Genomic DNA, 22889 nt, shown 5'->3' on the forward strand with positions numbered 1-22889 from the left:
ATGCCCTACTCAGCCTGTGAGCATCCGAATATCTATGCAGAGAGGCCAGTGGATCTCACATGGTAGGGAGAGGTTGACAGAAAAACGGTTGAGAAAGAGTTTTTCAAAAAGGGAAACAGCTTAAAAAAAGGTTGAGAAAATTGATGGAGAGACACCTCTATATTTTAAGGGAAAAAATTAGAAATTGATGTGTGACACTAAGTTTTAAACACAAGAACATAAGGATGTGCTGTAAGCAGTGCAGAAAATATTGTTTTGGAAAATTGTCAGACATTCAAAATAGTCAATATTTTTGTACCTAAACCAAATAACTTATTTTCCAAAATTTATTGTTGCTTTCAAAGAGCTTAGTGTACAATCTTTAATGTTATCAAACTTATTAAATATCTATAGAGATGTTTTTATTCCTTCTTCTTGCCTCATTGCCTCCAGAGATAGCAGCATTCAGTGCTCTAATTCTTAGCAAGAAGACTGAATGTGTTGTGTTTCTTCCTCATGTACGTAAACCTGTTCATCTGAAGACTGTGGGATCTACGTGAAGGACTGCTGTGGATCCCATCTGTGTTTCTAAGTGTGTTGTTTCCACTTCACACTAGATCGCATCCCCTCTTCTCATCATCACATTTTCCTTTTCAACTGGTACAAACCCTTCAGCATACAAACACGCTCTTATTTCTTTCATTTTAAGCAAAAGAAACCTTCTCTTGAAGGTTCTAACTCTGTCTCAGTTCACGGCTTCCTTTTATGTAAAACCTGAAAGACCAAACTGCTCCGCGTCTCTCCTCCCATTCCTCATTAAACTCACTCCACCCACAGCACTCCCCTGACTACTCTTGTCAAGGGCATCATCGGTGATTTTCACCCTTGCTAAATGAATGGTCCATTCTTAGTTGTTTTACTCGCCCATCAAATAGCATTTGAGGCACTGATCACTTCCTTCTTCGGAAATATCAGTAATTGCTTCACTAGGCCTCAAGGCTGCAACAGGCTGCTGGTTTTCTCCTTCATTCCTTCCTGGTCTACTTGGTCGGGAGTGAGGCGGCTCTCTCCTCCTTTTAAGGTTACAAAGCCCCAGGGCTCTTTGCTTAGATCTCTTTTTTTTTTCCAGGCTGTACTCATTTCTTTGGTGATCTTATCTGGACTGCTGGCTTTAAAATATGATCTTTACAAAAGTGACTCCCAATTTTGTATCTTGAACCCCTAACTCTCTCCCAAACTCCAGACTCACATCTCCAGCTGCCTCCTTGGCACCTCTCGGGAGTCTTATATATTTATTGAGCTTATCATGTCCAAGCTTGCTTCAACCAAATCTTCCCCACCTCCGTTAATGGTAACTTTGTCCTTCCAGTTGCTCAGGCCGCTAATCTGGAAGTTATCCTTGACAATTCTGTGAAACCCAACATCCAGTCTATCGGTGACCTCTTCTCACCACCTCCTCTGCTGTCGCCCTGGCCGATCTGCCTTCTATTGGACCAGCTTCCCTAGTCCCACTCTTAACCCCTAATTCTTCTGAACACTGCAGCCAGAGTGATCATGTTAAAATGTAAATCAGATCACGTCACTTCTCTGCTCAAACCCTCTAAGGGCTCTCTTTCTCTCAAACAGAAGCTAAAGTCATTAGAAGTGATCTGGACCCATTAAACCTCTGACGGCACCGCCTGCTCACTCAGTCATTCCTCTCCAGACCAGTAGCTTCGCTATTCCTCAGATATATTAAGTATATGCTCCTGCCTCTGGGCTTTTGAATTGACTGTTCCCTGTGACCTCACATATTCTTTTCCTAGATACTTGCAATGTCTCATTCCTGCACCTCCTTCAAGTTTTTACTCGTATGTCCCCTTCTCCATGAGGCTGGCTCTCACCATCCTGGTTAGGTTTCACTTCCCCTGCCCCTACATTCCCAGTCACCTTGTCCTGCCTGCTTTTTTGTTCATAGCAGTTACAACATTCTAACATATATCTATTTGTTCTTATTACTTATTGTCTACATTTCCTCACTAGATTATTAATCCCATGATATGGATTTTTGTCTGTTTTGTTCATTGCTATATTCCTAACATCAAAACTGTACTTGAAACAATAAATATTTGTTGAATAGTCAGATGGGCCCTTAACAAATGCTTATAACTAAGGTCACTCAAAACCAATTTAAGTGTAAACATCAAAGGAAGCTGTATGGTAAAGAATCAAATTATGGGAACTTCAGGATGAACCATCAACCTCTTAAAAGATATCTAAAAGCAGGCAAACTCTGAAAACACATCCCTCATATCTTTTGTTACTATTAAGTACTCACTCTGTGAAAGGCATTGGGTTTTATACATACTACCCTTTAAACCTCACAACAGTCCCAAAGAGTAGATCTAATGACCTCAAATATTGATGAAGAAACACAGACTCAGATTATTTAAATAACTTCTCCAAAGTCACACATCTAGTAAGTCATGGGCCAGAATGTGAACACAGAGATTTGATTCCAAAGCACCTGCTTGTTGTACTCCACCACCACAGTTTTTCCTTTTCTAGATGAGTCATGAAGGTACAGAAACCAGCTTCTAAAAATGGGCTGTAGTTTTCTTCTTGCCTCCAATAAGAATCAAGAGCCCTAAAATAGTAGAATGGCTATAAACTGCTTTTTTGGAACTGTACTCTATCAAAGCCCTCCTTGCTACATGCATCTATCTGCAAAAAGGTAGGCTCTGCTGGTGGCCGAACCCTAGAGTCTTAAGTGCCCTGAATCTGTGATGAGCTAGTGACTAAAATAAGTAAAAAAACAAACCACCTGGTTAAAATTGAAAAGAAGTGATGTTTTAAGAGCAAATTTGGAATCAGGTCTGACTAATCAATATCGTTATTTTCCTATAGCTTTTAAATTGATTATCTAGAATATACTCAATAATACATACTTGGATTTCACAGTGGCCTACAAATGGAATTTGTACAAACTGATGATTTTGTGTCTTTAAACCAGGGGTGAAAAAAAAAACAAAACAATGAATTTTGACTATTCCTGAAAGCAGTCCTCCAAATACCAGGAATCAAAGTTGAGTCAGTGGTCTCAATCACTGACTGTCACATGATGTTGGCTAAGTCATGTCACTTACTTCAATTTTAAAATAAGGGTATTAGATCTCTTAAGGATTCATTAGTTTTCACATTCTGTAGTTCACCATGAATGAGCTCATATTTGCATGATTCTTTACAGTGTACAACTGTAAGCTGTATCTTTTTATGCCAAGCCTAGAAAGAACTGCTGAATCAGGCTGCCATGTTCTAGCAGGTCTCAGCAAAACCTGCCTTTTGAGGGGCTGTGGTATCTTAAAACTTCTTTTATGGAATACAAATGCCTCAGCCCTCCCCTGCAGCTTCATCCAGGTGACACCCAAGGTCACTAAAGTACTAATTTTCATCCCAAGGGCCTCCCACTCACTACAATCATAGAGCTTGATACAGAAGGAAGTATTCAACTTCTTTTATAATACTGTGATACAGGAAAAAGCGCCTCCAAAGCAAGACCATGATTAAGAGCAAACTATTTCTATGGAAAGTATGAGCTAAAATGAGAATCACTAATGACATTAAAATACTGCCTTCTAAAATAAATACATGCAAAAATAATACACTTGTGGGCTATGTAAGGCATTTTTTTTTTTTTTTATTTTTCGGTTTATCTTAGTAATGCCAGAAAAATAACAGCCGTTATTTTCACTTTAAATGCAAACCAAATACTGCTGCACACAGAGTACAAAGATTACCTACGAACATGGTTAGGTACAAAGGCCATATTAGATGTATAGACCAAACTTTGTTTTTACATCAGAGTAGGACTGACAGAGCAATTTTTTGGACAATTATTTTAGCAAATAACCGTGCTACTAAACAAAGGCAAATACACATATATATACATAAACACGTTTCAACTGAAGTTATTCGTGTCACTTTGACAAACAAAGGCTTCTTCTCTGGTGGGTTTCACCAGATATTTGCACCCCAAAGTCCCCTGCCCTGATCCCGCCCCCAAATGCTGACTTGATCTGAAGAAAAAAATCAGAGATGTTCTTAATTAAAGGCACATTTGGCAGCTACGGAAAGTGGCATGCATCTGGCACAGGTGCACTCTCCCTATAAAGCCACACCACATGTGACTTCCATCCACTATGCATCTTGTTTGAGTGGTAGTCCAATGTGATCCACCTTTAGCTAATTTGCTTTATAATTTTGCAGCAATTGGCTACTTAATGCACTATTTTCATTAAAGGCAAAAGGGAAGTTTGCTCACAGTTGACAGAAAATGCACTTTATGGTGTCAAAAATGGAAAATAAGGCATGAAATTTACAAAACAAGTTACAAGTGCTTTTGTTTAGATTTATCATAGACTTCATGCTTTTCTTAACTAGCGCTCAAAATATTTCACTGGCTCATGTATAAGGAATTTTGAAATGCTTTTAAAAGTAATGAGATGTTTCAAAAGAAAAATACTGAATAAATAAACTAAGTCATCACTTTCCCTTATAAATAATTTTACTGCATAATTCTTTCAGACAAACTGGTATTAACCCTGTGATGCTTATTTTACTGGTAAAGATTTATGTGCAACACAACAGGACCTACACTTGTACGACAGTCATACAATATAGGTTAAAAGAATAAGTGAACCTACCTATAGCAGCAGAATACCGAGAAATAAATGGTTAAATTTTTCTTTCTGAATCTGGAGGGAAAAAAAAAGGTTTTCCTCAATATGTATAACACTAATAAATTGAGACACCTCCCCCCATTTCCATTATCTGTTTTGCTGAGCCACTTAAAACTCTGAATTTAAGCTGTCATGAAAAGACAAATGATGAGGTACATGACTAATGTGAGCTAAATTTCAGAATTAAGACAAGATTGTGATCATAGATACCAACTAATTTTTGGTTTGCCTAATTTTTGATGTACAGAAAAAACACATTAAGGAATTTAGAACCATAATATAGCCTCCAACTGAAATAGTACTAGTTCACTACACTGTTCTGTTAATTGGAGTATAATTAGCGTGGCATGCTCCTTGCTAAATTCAGATACATTAAAACGTTCTTGAGTTGTTAGAGCACAGTAACCTACTAAACACATAATTTGATACCCAACAACCTTTAATTAAGCAAACTTTTGACCTTTGTACATTTCCTCCTAATTTGTAGTCTTAAAACACATTTGGAGATCTGGGAAGAGTAATTAACCTGTCTTTCAATAAATTTAGAAACATATACTTATCTTTTCCTGTTTTTAAAAGTATTTAGATGTGAAAAGCCTCCCTTTCTATTATATTGGTTATCAGCCCATTTAGGTAAATTCAACCTTGAAATATTTTCTTCATTTTGTGATCCAAAGAAAATGAAACATCTAAGAGCACTTACATTTCTAAAAGAAACGTTCCATATTTTGGAAGGTGATTTAGGAAAAGTCACGCTGCATTGACTGTCTTGTAATGTCCTGAATTCAAAAGCAGAATTTTGTGGTGATGCATTTGTCTTCTCAGCCACTTCCTGTCCCTGGAAATTTTAGTTACTACAAAGAATAAGTCTGCCAGCTAGTTAATGTTTCACATGTGAAGAAGGCAAGGATACAGTTTTCTCAACTCCATTGAAGGGCATCCAACTGGAATTTTTCTAATCAGTTACCACTGCAGAAAATATTTTTACCCAAATTTTACACTTCAGAATAAAAATATCCTCTATCCACAATGCATGTAAAGCTGATGCACAGTGAAGCGGTCACCTAGAACCACGAGGGTAGAAGAATGCTTCCCTTTGGGAGAAGTATGATTAGAACTTCAAATCTGAGTTTTTTTTCTTTATACAATCAGGCAGGTTGAAAAGAGGTCATTACACCTTGTTGAAGGCTAACACACTGGCCAGAGAGATACTGAATGGGCTCCAATGGGACTTTTCTCAGGTTCTCATTTGGAGTGGGGGTGGGGTAATTAAAAAGAGAAGTGTGCGTAAGACATATAAAGGGAAATCCTAGGGACGATGTGGCTGGTCTAATAAAAAGTCATGGAAATTCTGGAATGTGTATTATGATTAATTGTAGCAGCACTAGTAAGTAGGCTTAGATAAATACTTGTTGAATGAATGGTCTTATGGACACTCTGCATACAAGAGGAGATTTGAAATTAATTTGGGGGGAGACTTTTAAAAGGAGACATTTTACAAAGAGAAAAGTGGCTACCATAATAGGAATGGTACAAATATTAGAAAAAAATGATTCAACTCTAACAAATAAATAAAGTATATGACAGGATGGACTGCTAAATGATGATGCAACCAACACTCTGGTCTTAAAGGACTATATATTGTACTACTGTGATGTACATTTAATGCTCTAATAAATATCACAGAAAATTATTAAAGTACTAGGTTTCCACCATGATGCAGTACTTCTAAAAATGTCTCTAATGGCATCGTTAACAGAATTGCTGAAATGTTGCTTCATTATTCAGAGGACACATGCATATACTGATAAACTGATGACTCTCTAAGGATGGAATACTGCACACTTCACAGATACTATAGTGGAGATTAATAACACTTTTTCTCTTCAACAAGTTGCATGCATTTCAATCACAGTATTTGTTAGACTCAGAAGATCAGTACATAGGCTTAATGAATAATCCATATGATATTAATGATGTAGGTAGATGTTCTATTACGAATAGTTCCGAAAGAGCAAAGACCTCAAGCAAGGTAGAATGTTTAATATAAACTTTAACAGACTTTATACATGCTACCTAGGAAATTAAAAACCTTACAAAGCTCTGCTTAAAAGATACCCATCCTATTCTAACCAAATATTTTCCTACATGCCAAACTGCAACTTTAGATCATTCTTTAAGATGAATACATACATCCAGAACTAGAAACCAAGGCGTACCACAATACGTGCTTTTATGCTTAGTGTTTGTGTGTTTCAACTGAAAGAAATAAGAATCAACCATTTTCTCATATAATAATTTAATATATGCCAGCCAAACAAAGTATTTGTATCTTTATTCAATTAAATTAAAACAGACCTGCCAGGTATATTATATAACATTCACTATATACACATGATTTAGGCAATGCAAGGTAATTCTAGATATGCTGATCACTCAACTATTAGTAAAACATGAACGGTGTCAGCGATGCCCAGCAAGTACTCCTTTCACACTGGATGACTGCATTTCCATAGTATGGTTAGAGGGACAGCTACAAGCCATGACATGGATTACCAGTAAACTTTTGTGGGAAAAGGGGGGAAAATGACAATCTAGCATAGATTAACAGTCTCCTAAATGTAAATCATATACTTGACAGTTACATTGTTTTAAAAGTTCTTCTGTCATTGTTAATGACACAAAACTTCTCTTGTTTGAAGGCAACACCACCACATTTTGTTTGTGTAGGGAGGGTGGGTAGGGGAATGCTCTTAAAATCGGTATAATTATTCTTAAAAAAAAAAAAAAGTACCTCTTTGGTGAAGCCTCGGTACCCATTCAATTCACTGTAATAATCTGTAAACAGGACTGTAGTACAGTGCTGGGCCTTGATTCCAACAAGGTCAGGTACCACAGCCTTTCCTCACAGTCCTCTGAATGATTTTTAAGAAAATATTCTAAAGTAGGACAAACAAAAGCAAAGGAAAACAAAGGAGGATTTGAAGATCCCTGTTTAAGATTTCTTTTTAAAAAGTGCATAATATTTTGAATTACAAAAACTGTCATCATGTGGGCCTGCTGGACACTAGACTGTGTTTTTCATCCCTTTAATGATAAAGATCACTTCACAAAAAGAGGACTCCTGCCTACTGGCTGGAGAAAGTTCCCTTTACTTGATTTTCAGGTGCAATCAGTTGTCCACTTCCTCTAGATCAGTCTTTCCATATTCTAAACGAACACCATTTTCACTTTATAATTACATCTAGGTTAAAATTCATTGTCTTATACTGCATCTTGAAGTAGAGTCGTTAGTGTTTGGAGTTCTCATTTTAACTCCTCAGTGCTGGCACGTTCAGTGCATCCATCGCCAGCAATGGATTTGGGGCCAGGAAAATGTACATCCTGGTACAGAGGAACTCAGGAAGAATGAGCATTCTCCAACAGTGGTGGTCCATCTCTGTGCATGGATGGGTGTGTATGCTCCCTTTTGTAAGTTTTTGGAGGGAGTTTAGGGATATGTTGAGAAGTGCTTTGTCGTGGAGGAACAGGCGGCCCAGCAATGGAATGAAGGTCCACTTCTTGTGTCAATGGTGGTGATGGCAGATGCCTTCTTGTGCCGTGAGGAGAAGGTGTTTGAGGAGGAGGTGGTGTAAAGGGGGAAGGGCTGTTTGGGAAGAAGGCATTACTATGGTCACTTTTTTTGCCCAAAGGGGGAGGTTGGAGATGTAGTGGTGAGCTTGAGAAAACATCAGGTGTCCTCACGGGTTCTCGTGGAGGTAATAAGGGAGGGCTTTCAGGAGGATCTGATATAGAGGTCCGGTCTGATACTGAATATCGTGGTGAATAGGCTTTTGATGTGGGTTGCCTAGGAGGAATTGCTGGGGGGCTGTCCAAATGCTTAGACATGATCTAACATAAACGGGAAAAAAAAAGACATTTATTAATAATTTATGTAGCACCATGAATATATTAAGAATTAAGCTGGGGTTTTCAAATATGCTATTGGAAGAACCCTAGATGTGGATCAGGTTGTTTTGCCATGTTTTAAAAATTGGAGGTTATGGCAGTTCATTCATTAAAATTATTTTTCCCTCAGTGTTTTTATTTTTCTCAAAATTTTGTTATTTGCTACTGCTTACCTATTATTGAATCTAATATAAGATCATTTCCATTTAACATAAATTACCTGTCAACTTTACAATTTTAAACTTACTATATTAACATTTCATGATATTCTGCAAAGAGTGTCTTGACTTGCCCAGGTGCTCTGCTCTCTGGACACTGAGAACACTGAATCATGTTAACAACTGGCAAAGAAAGAAATTCCAAGAGGTAGAAAAAATAGCTATTATGAGCCTTTAAGGTCTCTTCTGACCCAGAATTTTCATGAAAATCCCACTTAAAAGCATGCCACATTCACCTATTAAAGGTTCAGATAGGTAATATTTAGCACTAAGATACCATTTCATTTAAAATGTGCTTTCATATAAAGCTTCAGACCTCTTTCCTTCTCTCTCTCTTGTATCTTTTAAAGAACTGTTTGAGACTGCATTACTCTTACATTTATAGGTTAAACTTTTTTCTTGACAGTACCCATAATTTAGATTTACAAGGGTTTTGAAAACCTACCAAAAAACTGCTTTCAGAAGAAAGGAAATAAACATTACTGCATCGTAAATCCATACTTAATCCTTGTTTAAACTCTATTAAGCCCAAATACTCTGAGTATCAACCTAATTCAGTTAGAACTAAACCAGACACAAGCAATTGATTATAATGTAACTGTAATGATTCCAGTTTCCAGATAACAAGGTTTTCTACTTTACCTTAGATGGCGAAGATTCCGCTGGGGCAGATTCTGGTCGTCTTCGTGGAGGAACAGGAGGGGGGACAGGCACTTCATCAGTGCTCTTGGTTAAACTTATAGATGATACTGAAGCAGATCCTGTAGGATGTTAAATTTTTTGAAAAGTTCACAGGAATTTTATTTCATCTATCAATCCTGAAAAGACTTGGAAACTGCTTATATTTATTAAAAGAAATGTACAGAAGTATCAAAAGCAGTTCAATAAATCAACAACCAATAGTATTTCCTTTATTAAAGCAAACTGCTATAAAAGCATGCAGAAATTTCTTAGCAGAATTTTCAGAAAAAAAGCTGCCTAAGATATTCTGTTATTATGTTTCTTGAACAAAATAACATTCCCACTGTTAATCTATTACTGGAATTTTTTATTTGGATCTGAGTCTCAGGTTTCTGGAAGAGACAGCAAACTATTAAAAACCTTTGGAATGGTAATTTCTGTTAAGCTTTTTTGATGGGCTCATTTTTTCCTCTGACTTTATTAGTACAGAATTTTCTTGCCTTCACTGGATAGTCCTTGGGGATAGTTTCTGATCTTAACCACTCTCTCCAATGTCTCTCCCGGCAATCCCCTCAAAGGATGCCAGGGAGAGAATCTAGTGCCTGGGGGAGGGGTCTCTCCTCAGTGTGCTTAGATATTGTTCTCCTTGGCAGGGAAGCAAAGTCAGGTTCATCATACTCTAATCCAAAAATTTTCATTGTGATGGAGGTATTTAAGATGACTGAGGCAGTGTGCTGATAATAAAAACAGAAATTACACTAGAATCTGGTGAACCTGATTTAGGAGTAAGTTGATAAACTGGCACCAAAAAGTTAAGTAAAGCCTCTAACTGTAACACATCTTACAGACATTTATAATGACAAGGACTTAATATAAGCATATAAATAATTACACTTTGAAAAACATTTATGTAAGTTGTTAACTAGTTTATCAGCACAATGAAAAAGATATGAAAAAACACTTAAATGGTCGTTCAAAATTATATTTGGCAGGTTCTTTTTCTCCTTTAAACATTGACAGTTTTTATTTTGCCAATTAAATAACAATATAGAACTTAAAAAGAGTAATTTCTGTATTGATATTATTTAAATGAACATTTTGATCACCTACCTTTTTTCTTAAGAGACTATGTAAGTTAATTTAGCTTTAAGAATATTTTCCATTGTACACATTTTGAAATCATTTGCATGAAGAACAACAACAAAAAACGATCTATTAGCTTAAAATTTATGAAATAGTTTGGTGAATTGTTAGTTTACTTTAAAATTAAAAGCAGATACCTACATTGGAACTTTATTTTGCTTATCAGTGATGAACATTTAGATTATATAATACAGATAGGTACAATGATAAGATAGCTGTTCTAAAGTCAAATAATAGTCATTTGCTTACAATCTGTGCTGTTCCCAGGCTAAGTGACTTAGACACTGCACGTAGCTGCCAACATTCTCAGATGCGCATGCATGCTCTTGCTTTTTTTTTTAAAAGTTGAGCATTAAAATATGTTTAGAACTCCAGAGTTGGAAATGAGAAGTGGTTAAATGTGGAAGCCACCCATATAATAATGTTCTTTCAAAAGAGAAAAAAAGATTTTACAAAAAGCATGAAAAATATGTAAGTTTAAGCAAATCATTTATGGTCAAAAGATAGCACAAGTGAAGGCCTCACTTCTAAGATGCTGCAAAGCAAGGTACCAATACTGCCAGACCCAAGACGAGTTCTGGCAGGAAAGGTTACATTTGGTTTAATCTTTAAAGCCAAAGCGAAAATTATGAGTCTTAAACCAAATATACTAACTTGGGCCATGGGGCAGTGTAACTTGGATAAAGACGGTATCGCTGCCTGTGAAAGGAAACAAGAAAAAGTATATATTTTTTCTTTCACTGATATATTCAAACTCATCTGTAAAAATTTATTTATGGTAGAAATGTTATTTTTGTCATTCTAGTTTTAAAGAACGGTAGAACAGTTTAGCAAAAGCTCATTACTACTTACTTTTGAGAAAGATAAAGAACTAAACTGCATTAATATTGGGAATTTTCCAGATTCCTTTTAGATTCACTACTTGATGCCATAATAATTAAATGAAAAGCATTCTTGAGAAAACTATATACAATATCCTGTATATTAGAGGAAGACTTTCAAAAAATGTATAAACCCAATGTGAGCAAAGAATTCAGCTGGACCTACAGAAATATGTCATTTACTAAGGATTATTTTGAAAAACCAAACTTGTGAAAGTAAGTAGTAAATAATAAATTTATGTTATAAAAATTGAAACATAAAAGGAAATTTCTTACTACTATAATTATTATAAAGTTTTGGAAATGTTCTTGGGGCATATATTCATCACAAAATAACCACAGCTTTGGATATTACAAACAAGCTTCAAAGTGATATAGCTTTTTTTCCTTCTATATTTTTAAACACTTAAAAAAATCATTAAACAGTTTTGGTGCTTAGACAGATTTTATATAGGAAACTCTGATAATTTTTGAATGTCTAATTTCAACAACACTAGCCCCAAGAGCATTAAAGTAGAAAAACTGAGACAAAGGCTAGAAGATCTATACTGCTTCTAAATCGATATAGGTGTTCAGGTTACACTGCCTCATATTACCAACATATTGAACAGATAATATCCAAGAGACTAAAGCAATACCTATAGCACTAGACTGAGCTGATTTTTAAAACTTCAGGTTTCTCTCATTTTTGCACAATAGGCAATCACTCAAATAATTAGGGCTGTTGTTTTTCTAGCTTCTTTGCTCAGAATGAGGATAATTTAACGTCCTAGGTTCAGTGGGCGGAATTATTAATTTGATTGCTTATACAGATACAGTGTTCTTATTTCCCAGACAGCTCCAATTTCAAATAATCTATCCTATTACCTCCTTTCCATATGTACCGATATTTACTTGGAGGCTCTGGTTACTAAGGGTAGCAATCCAGCTAATTCTAATAAGTTAGCTCTCAAAAGATTAAAATTCATTTTTACACTTTGATATTAAATAATTCTGCTACTGGGTCAAAGATTCTGTTTACTAAAAATCAGATTCTCTTCACTAACATAATAGGGGTTAAAGGGGGTTATCTGCTTTAGTGTTTACTACTTATGTATTTTCCAGTTTTCTTGGAAAGGAAATAAATATGCCTTCTGGAGATAAGCCTCAAGAACATGGTCGTATACTTAGTACAATACAGGAGTAAAATCAAAAGACAAAGCTCATGACAGTTACCAACTGCAGGCTTTTAGAAAGAATGATTACACCTATGCATACACACTTGTGCACGCAGACGCAGACTTGGCTTTGATCATATTTATATATAGCACAGGCTTAGATTCATGTGTAAACTTGGGGCACTTTTCTGATTTGTCACTTCAAACTAATTGCTTGGTCTTACTGCCTGGAAAATGCTATTTAAAAACTCTCAGAATTAAACATTATATATATCAAGAAATATATACTAGGAATTCTTGTCAGCTAGGTACTGAACAAATTTATTGATAATGACTTAGGAGTGAAACCCAGTTAATCAAAAAGTAGTATCAATTTGTTAAATACAAATCCCAGACAACAGATCAGTGGTTCTCCATCGTGGCTGCACATTAGACCCTGCTAGGGAGCTTTTAAAAAATACTGATGCCCATGTGCCAATGCCAGTCTAACTCAAGCGTGGGCTGGGCATATAGGTATTTTTTAAAGCTCCCCAGGGGGACTGTATGTCCAACCAGGGTTGAAACCACTGTTGAAGATAATCTCCAATTTATAATTGAGTCATTCTTGGAATAGGAATAAGCATTTTCCTATAGAAAAAAAATTATATAAATCATGAATAACTTCTTAAACTCACAATAGCCTGTTAAATGCAAGCGTATGAAATCAGAAATTAATCACATAATAATCTTCTATGAAGAAAAGCCTTGCATTCCAGCTTCAAATGCTTGGAATACATTTTTTCTTGTTAAAGCTTTCCCTACTAAGGGATGGGGCTGAAGCTCATCTGCAGCCTACAGACCAGGCCAGACCTATGGCTTCCTTTTATGACCAGGCAACCTTCAAACAGGAAAGTACCAAGAGCACTTCATCCTCCTCCCTCCATGCTATAGCCAGAGATGCAAAGCTGGGTGGTCTCTCCCCTTTTCCCGGCCACTGTCATCATCACCTCAGAGGTGGACCTGGTCAGGATAAGGTGTGGAGCAGGGTTCTGAACGTGAGAATGTATGTAGCAGCAGTAGGTAGGTGGCCAGTTTCCTTCCCTCTCTGTCTTCACCACAAAGCTTTCCGTGACCATTCTTGCCTACTCCGTGGTCAGCTTTGTGTAAACTTCTACAGCATTAATGTCTTTGCCACTCATTTAGCATTTTGCTAATAAATTAGCACTTATACATCTTCTCTGGTGAAGCCTGCAATCTTACTGAGAGATGAAAAAAATCATGGTACAAACAGAATCAAGCACTTAACAATGGTTAAACATGTAACTATGATTTTCTTGGTACTATGATTATTTTTTTAACATCTCAGTAAGATTCCAAGCCCTAACAGAGAAGGTGTGTCACTGCATAGCAAGAAATGAGATATGCAACAGATACTGGCTGAAAAAATTAATCTTTGTTTTTAAAGTAAGTTATTTTTGGAAAAAAAACTATAAGAAGCAAAAAAAACTATTATAACTGATCAAAAATTCTAGTCAAACTCTGCCTTTTAAAAAACGTAAGCAATGGAACTTTTTGCCTCATTGTATGGAGTGGAATATGTTCAGATGACTTAAGAATGTAGGTACAGCAGCTCTTTCCTGCCAGGCCCTGAGGGAAGCAAGGAAGTAGGTATTCACTCTAGTGGCAACACAGTGAGTACCAGGCTGGACATGCTGGTGATCCACCCCCCCCCCCATAACACTAGCAGATCTGTTAAGCAGAGTGGGGTCAAAAGCAGATGAGGACCTTTAATATACACAGACCACTAATGAACTTTAAGTAAGGGACTAACTGAGCATACAGATGGTTTTATATTATACTGGCTTACTTAATTTCAAAATCAGTTATTTTCAATTTTTACTAAGAACAGAGGGAGTAGTAATAGGGGCTTTCTTTTTCACAAAGGAAGAGAAATGGAAAAAATCTTCAGGGCTAAGATTACAAAGCCTAAGGTTTCTCCACTTGTCTAGCTATTTTTAGTTAATATTCTTCCACTGTCACATATGACAAAGCACTGATCCAGAGCGCTGCATTCCAAAATGATTCCCTTTTCCCTGTTTGACTAATAATTTAAAGATTTAGCACTACTAGGGAAAGTAGTAGGCTTATCTCCTGTTTTTCTACATCTCCCATTTTTAGCTACTTAAACTAAGAGAAATAGAATTTGCAATTGATGGCCTTCATGTGATTTCACTAATTCACTCATGGGAATCTTTATAATATAGATCACAGCCAACTGCTCTTGAAAAAACACCCTTCAAACAGTTAAATGGGTCATAATAAACAAGGATTTTAAGTCAGGTATACTGTGAAAAGTGCTGCTTTTATTTTATTACCTAATTTAGGAGGTTGGCGAATTGGGGAAAATAAATGGGAATTTTTTTAACCTGGTGTTTATTTTAACTTATAAAAAATATCTGATAGCCTACTGTGTGCATAACATGACTTCATAATCCTCAGTAGCCAAACAAGGCCAAGTTGTGGCAATTCTTAAAACAAAAACACTTTAGGTGGTAAAAAGGTAAGACAAACTGCTGGGTAACTACAAATATATATACAACACGGGAATAAATAAACGGGATTCTGGACCAAATCTCAAAATAATATACCTCCAAAAAATAATTTTTTTTTAAGTTAGATTCTCTGAGTTGGAAGAAATCTTAAAAATCTAGTTTAATCCCCAGAAGGCACAGAAAAAGTATTTTATCGAAAATCAGAAAGCTCACTAGCAGACTGGGATGACAAACTAGGATTCCTAACTCCTATGTCAGTGCTTCTCAACCTCCTCCCGAATAATAATGTCATGCTGCCTCTCACTATTGGATTCTATAACATCAAATATTAGGGCAGAACTTGAACTGTACACTGAGCTAGGACAGCCAATGGGAAGAGCATGTGGAAATGGTTGTGAGAGGGTTAAAGCCGACTGAATTCAAACTCTGATTTGATAATGAACAAATGAAAAAAGGTTGTGGGTTCTTAGTAGAGATTGAAAGCTCCACATGAAATTGATTAAAAAAATTAATGGAAGCATGGTGCTCTAGATATAAAAGGCAGCCTCTTCAAAGGGCTAGGGCTGGGCTGTACAGTTTGGCACCCATTAGCCACATGTGGTTATTAAGCATTTGAATGTGGCTAGTCCAAATTGAGATGTGCTATAAGTGTAAAACGTATACTGCATTTTGAAGATTTAGAACCAAAAAAGAGATTGTAAAGTGTCTCAGTAAATTTTTATACTGATTTCATATTGAAATGACAACATTCTGCATATGCTGGGTTAAATAAAATATATTACTAAAATTAATTTCACCTAATTCTTTTTGCTTTTTTAAAATGTGGCTAAAGATCATTTAAAGTTACACATGTGGTTCACATTATATTTCTATTGGACAGCACTGATTTAGAACTAGGAAAGGGATGAGCAACAGTATGCAGGCTGTGAGATTTGTACAGCTGGGCTTGAAAGCATAGGAGTGTATTAGCTGGCACTATATACCACCTGCTGGATGGTGTAGACTGAAAAAGGGTTAAGTAGGAGTTTGAATTTGATACATTGCAAAATTAGAAACTACAGAGTTTGGTTGGAAAGGAACCAGGTACTGAGCAGTATTCAAATATAATTTTGGAGGCAGCAATCATATTGACATTCCATGCAGATTTTAGGAGTTATCTTTGTTTCCTCCAGAAGTTAGAGATGCATTTTAAATTCACCAATTGAAAACAAATGCTCAAATGAGATTTCAATTACCAATTTCATCATCAGGCCTATCTGTAAAGTATAATACATTTAAAGAGGGTTGTTCTAACAGATAAACTGCTGGAGTTTAGAATTTATTTTATATTTCTATAATAATAGCTTTTGAAATGGTATTTGATTTACCTACAAATTTACAAAATATATATATATACAGATTCCTTTTTACCTCTAGCACATATAACACTAACAATTACTTAAAGCACTTAAAACTTGAGCACCTACTTGAGTGAAAAGGGCTTGAATGATCAGAATCAAATACGCTGCAAACATCTGTGGTACTAGAAGCACCAGAAGCAGGAGGAGGTGTTAACGGTGTTCTTGGAGAATTTGGTGCAGATGCAGTACTTTCTGTTTCACTTTCAGGGATCCTACTATAACTAATTTTCCTTGGCTCTTGCTGCAGAGGTGTGGGATGTCTCATAGTACCTGGTCTTGGGTTTGATGGACGAACACCAGGAGATTTTAGGGGATAGCTATATTTTTTTGGCTGTAGACATATCAAAAGAAACACAACACTTACAACACCATAATGGAAAAGAAGGTTCTTCTATAAATGCTTGGTAAAATTCGATTACTATCTAGGAAAACCACAAAGCACTAATAAAGAAGTGACATAACGATTCAAATCAAAGTGTCCAAGTTGAAGAGTTAACACCCCATTTCCATAAAGCCTTGGCTATCTAAATTATTAGGGATGCCATCAGGATCATTTGAGCTATTTACAAATGCATTAAACTGCTTGAGTTTTCATCTGTTTATGTTAGTTTTATGGCATTTTTTTTCTTACAGAGTGATCATTTCTCAATGATATCAGTGTGTCTCATTGGAGCAGACTATATAGCTATTTCCAATTTGCTGTTTTTAATCCATCTTTTAAAAAACTGTTTTAGGCCTTGAGAAATTTTCTTGTGACGTAATTTCATAAGCTTTGGTTCACAGACATTATGAGATTTATCTTCGTTACTTAGAAGCCATTTATGTTTACTTCTTGATTCTTGACTTTCTTATGAATAAGAGAGATTATATTCAGAACAGTGAGATGATGATACTGTACATAAACTTGGCCAGGCAGTTGCTAGTAATAAGAAAGAATGGAAACTTTATTTCACCCCCAAAAAAGTATCTTTAGCCAAGCCTGTTATTTTTATGGCTAATGATTCAAGGTTAAAAGTTCTCATAAAAAGTACTTATATAAGTACATATATTTATTATAAGTGAATTAGTATAAATTATCAGATTTCCTGCCCTTAACATAAATACCAAATAACATTTTTTGTTAAGTTGGCCATATTTGCCCAACTTCTTCATCTATCACATTAGGATTTATTCACATTAATATTAGTGCCCATTTACCTGGAACTAAGTGGAATAATCCTGAGCATATTTATTAAGCATTTATTCACTATTTTTATCCATTACATGTGCACGTCATCTCTAAATGCCTTTACAGAAAACTATAAACCACCAGATATAGATGACAACTGTAAAAAATATATAAATGTAAAAGAAATATAAATGTATGAATGCTTACAAATCTTGGGAGAGGCTTAGGGTTTCGTGGTTCTATTTCTAGGGATTTGTTGAAAAGATAATCTGTAAATTCTTTTTCCATACTATTTCCCATTGGATTCAAGTTTTCAAAGAACCTCTAAAACAGATGCCAAGAAAAACAATTATTAATAATAATTTAAGTTCAGTTTAAAGTTCATGAAAATAATTTAAGAAAACATTTAACGTAAGAAAATTGGAATTATTTAAGTTTTATTTTCCTTTTTCTCTGCAATAAACCTGCCTCTTATCAGGTGGTTATAAACTTAATCAGAAATATGTGTTCTCAAATAATTCAACTTACTTTGATATCTGATTCTACTCGTAAACAATAAGGCTGATTTTGGTACTGCTGGATCTCGCCTGTTATTTCTGCTACTTTCCTCCTTTTGCTAAAGTTTATAAGCTCTTTTCCATGCCTTTTTAGGACCTCAGGGTTGCCTTCTTCTGTTTTCAAGATATTAGTTAGATAAATTCCTAGAAGAGATGATAAATTATTTCAAGGATAAAAATGGAAAAGGCTAGTTTTTTTCTTTCTCAGTAATTATAGGTATATTACACTGTACCATCTCAACCATCATAACCAAAGAATTAAGGCACAAATTTCCATTCTATGAAAAACAACAAGCTAAGTAAATATCAAAGGAAGATTTTTATAAGTATCAAATTCTTCTGTGACTTAAGTTCTATAAATACCCAGGAAAAAGGGAGACCAAGTTTAACAAAATTAATAGATTTTCAGGAGCAATAACCAATTTCCCACCCCCCACACCCATATGTTATTTAACATTAAGTCATGGTTTTGTTAAAGGAGCTTTAAGAATAACCCATCACTATTAACACATATTTTTGGCAAAACAGGAAAACGTCAAATTTAGAGGATCATATTTTCTGCTTACTCAGCTCCTGAGGCCCCCAAGAGGTCGTTAGGCTTTGTAATTCAGAGGTAGTACTGTTTGGATAGGCTGACTCGTGAAAATGTGGGCAGATGTGCAAGCCTATCAAACACAGGACTGCATGTGATTTATGTATATTCTGGTCTTCAGTACTTCTAGAATTATGTCAACCTGGTAAGGGAGCTCTTGTTTCCCCACCACTGCAGTTTGTGCACTGGATGAGGAGGAGAATGAACAAAATAGCAGGCATTTTAGTTCCTTTCTGTTCTAGCATAAAGGTTCTGGAGCCAGCTCTGCTGCTTTCTCCTCTTGTGATCTTGTGCAAGTTGCTTAGCCTTGGTTTGCTCATCTCTAAAATGAGGACAGCAGGGTTGCTGTGAGAAATAAATGAGTAAATTTATGTACAGGCTTAGAATGGGGCCTGACAAAAGTAGATGCTTAATTAGCTGTGGTTGGGATTGTTGATACTGTTGTTGCTATTCTTGCCCTATCCTATTTCTGCCTTTTCCTCTGAAGTACTGACTATGATGCTTTGGGAAAAAAAAAAAGTGTGAATATCTGAGTTCATTTGCTCAGTACACATTTGCTGAGTCTCTGCTGTACGCCAAGCACTGCATTAGGTACTGCAGATACAAAGATGAACAAGACACACAGTTCCTGACTTCAAGGAGTTCAGAGTGTTGAATGTGGGCTACTACAGTACCATTTGGTAAGTGCTATATTAATTAGTACTAACGCATAAGATGCTATGAGAGCACAAACAAGATGTGCCTAACTCTGCCTTGAGCTGTTGGGAGTAGCAGAAGCATCACAGATTAAAATATGCTTAAAGTAAGTCTCAAAAAATGAATAGAAGTTTAATAAGCAGAATAAGATAGAGGGGCATTCTAAGCAAAGCAGCCACGTGTTTGAAGGCACTGGTTTTTGTGAAGCTTGGAGGCATACTCAGAAATGGCTAGCCTTTAGGGGTTTGGTCTGTGGGGTGGAGGAAGAGTGGCAGGAAATGAGGATAGGCAGAGGCAAGGAATCAGTAGTTCTAATCCCTTCTCCACCACTGCAGTTTAGCCACTGGATGAGGAGAGGGATGAACAAAGCAACAGGCACTTCAGTTCTAATCACAGATTAGTGGTTCTAAATGGTTTTGTGGTAGAGACAAACGTTTGGTTTTTTTTGGCTGCACTGCACTGTTTGTGAGATTTCAGTTCCCCGACCAGGGATCAAACCCAGGCCCTCGGCGGTGAGAGTGCCAAGTCCCAACCACTGGACCGCCAGGGAATTCCCGACGCAAACTTTTAAATACGAGAATATTTGGCTACGTTCTTGGCAAGATTAAATAACTCAAAATCAATAGTGAACAGTTAGCAATAATGAGACATGATAGACATCAATGCCTGTTTGGTTCTAGAAAGCATCCAGTTATTCAGTGTATTAGTTACTTGGCTATTTCTCAGCACCTAGGCGACTCTTGATTATATATTCATAAGACAAATTGACCACGTGTTCTAGTAAGCACAGGCTCTTTTATTTTCCACATCTGCCTGTCACTGGCTTTTTTACTTGCAGTCGGTTATATTCTCCTCTACACTAAGTTGCATGACCCACTTAGTTCAACGTTCAGTCTGACAAACGTCCGTGACAGTACACATATTTAATGGGAGCCAAAATTAACCTTCCATATTGGCCACAAATTGATGGCCCAACTATGAAGAGTTTGTGGGTAGCACCCGTACAGGGTCACAAAGAGCCTTTTTAAAAGAGCTTAGCTTTTATCCAGTAGGTAATTAGGAGACTATCAGCATCTTTCCATTCTAGAATGATTATTCTGGTTGTACTGTGACGCTAGATGGGTTAGAAGGAGTTAAGACTAGAAGCAGGAAGCTCAGTTAACAGAGTAAAAGTCATCTTGGTGAGATGATGAGGGCTACCTTAGGGCCCACGGGGATAGAGTGGAGTGCATAAATATCTAAGAGGTAAATGCCACAAGAACTGATTAAGTGGTTTGGGCAGAGGGTAGGCACAGCGGGAAGGAAGACTCTCACCTTTGTGCTTGAGGGACTGACTGGGTGGTGGTGTAATGACTGACCTGGGGAACATGGGGATAATAAATTGTGGGATATTGTAGGTGTTAAAAGTATACTTGAAAGAAGTTGTGAAAATGCTTACAAGTGGCATTTTGGGAGAGTTCAGGATAAAATTTGGAATTATTTTATGACAAATTAATGGCTAGTTAAAAGGAGAACAAATAATTAAAGAGGTGGTGTTCAAACTTTGTTGATCATAAACTACATCAGTAAAAAAATGTTTAAGCATGCACTCTCTCTCTCTGTGTATATGTATAATAAAAAATGTAGTGCAAATATGTACATAGATTTAATTTTTTTAAAAAAGGTCATTTTACATACCCTGCTCTAGGGACAGCTGTTCTAGGGAGAGGAAGAGCAGAGCATTATGACAAATGATGAAGAAGGGTGAGGTTTCACCTCTTTGCTGACACCCTTCCCAAGCTTTTCGGGAAAAAGTGGCTGCTCAGGGTTCACAGAGCACTCTGTTCATACTTTGATTTACACGTTTCTACAATACAGTGTTATATTTACTACATAGCACTATAATTTATTTTTCTGCTCTTTCAAGGGAGCTTATTGAGGATAACACTATGTTTTACTTGTCTCTCTATTCTCAACACCTAGCCCTGGGCCTGACACATACAGGCATTCGACAGATATTTCTGAATGAATAAAAGCAGCACACTATTTCAGAATAGAAAAGAAAGCATTTGCAGACTAGACCGGGATACAAGAGACATACGGTCAATTCTAAAATGGCAGGAAAGCAAGAGTGGAGATGGAACAAACTGACAAGAAACAGAAGGAGAACACAAAATTAGAGCAGTGTGAAAGGAAAAGAGCAAAGCTGATGTTACAGGCTTGGAGTTTTGTGCAGAGAGGTGAGACTTGGTTGAGGTAGAAATCTACATCCTTTTACCTGAGAGGAAATGTTAGTTTGCCTATACATATTCATTCTACCTATGAGTAGAACCTTGTAGTGTATGGAGAAAAACTGGGAAATAGACCAGTAGCCTGGCATAGCCTTGGAAGGAGAAATTGCCTGACTTTTATTACTCTGTAAATAGTGCAGTGCCAGCAAAAAAATCTGAGTAAGAATTCTGCTAAGATGATAGAGAAAGTAGAAGTGTCAGATACTACCCCTGAGCCTCCTATAGAGGAGAAAAAAATCCAGTATCCAGAATGAAGGATAAGAATCTAGAAGAAGTTTCTACAATTGATCATATAGATGAAATGGAACTAAGCAGCAGCAATAATATCTACCTAGTGGGTCAGAACCATGAAAGGCTACCTTTAGCTTGGAAATAGCAAAAATCTCCTAGAGCAGCAGAACTGACCAGAGACTTAATAATCAGGAAGATAAGCAGATATGGGTAGGAAGGCTGGCAGGCAGGCTGTCTGCACCTATCAAACCACCTACATGTTTGCAATCACTCACTAAATCATATGGCTCACTTTAAAACATAATGGAATACTACTCTAAATACAGGTCTGAAATTTCCTTTTTTCTCTTAACAACATGTTAACAAAAGTCAATTACGTTAGTTCATAGATATCTGAAAGAGAATACAGTTTGTCTGTATGAATAAATGTCCACCAATCAGGTGATATAATGGAGTAGCAGGGGCCAAACATGAGTCCAGTGAACAGGCCCTGTGGTTTCATTTCACCTCTGTGTAACAGGGGCCATAGGATATCATGAGTAGCATGACTATAAGTTCAGTGAGTGTACTGAGTGACTAAGATATTTCGCTTTTTTCTAAGCACCTGACATAGCCCCTGGTACTCAAGAAATATTTGTTGACTGGTTGAATGAAATGAACATCAGACTGAGGTCCTTCCCAGGCTCCCTTGTATGAACTGGCACCATAGTTAAACCACA

General features: G+C 36.5%; 1 protein-coding gene across 2 annotated transcripts in view; it reads right to left on the bottom strand.

Annotated features, from left to right (window-relative positions):
- Positions 1–3650: 3650 nt before the first annotated feature.
- The window catches only part of SOS1 (SOS Ras/Rac guanine nucleotide exchange factor 1), a 148979-nt gene continuing 129740 nt past the window's right edge, over positions 3651–22889 (bottom strand). Inside the window, exons 18-23 of one of the 2 annotated variants that reach the window (XM_082851862.1) lie at positions 18353–18525; positions 18032–18148; positions 16723–16987; positions 11342–11386; positions 9506–9624; positions 3651–8588 (exon numbers count right to left, since the gene is read on the bottom strand). In XM_082851862.1, the coding sequence (XP_082707988.1) occupies positions 8097–8588; positions 9506–9624; positions 11342–11386; positions 16723–16987; positions 18032–18148; positions 18353–18525 (1211 nt within the window). In that variant the 3' untranslated portion in view covers positions 3651–8096. The remainder of the gene's footprint in view (positions 8589–9505; positions 9625–11341; positions 11387–16722; positions 16988–18031; positions 18149–18352; positions 18526–22889) is intronic. The other variant, XM_082851863.1, reaches the window with a different exon arrangement.

This window comes from Leucopleurus acutus (assembly GCF_964270905.1).
Source record: "Leucopleurus acutus genome assembly, chromosome: 12".
In the NCBI taxonomy this organism is placed as follows: Eukaryota; Metazoa; Chordata; class Mammalia; order Artiodactyla; family Delphinidae; genus Leucopleurus; species Leucopleurus acutus.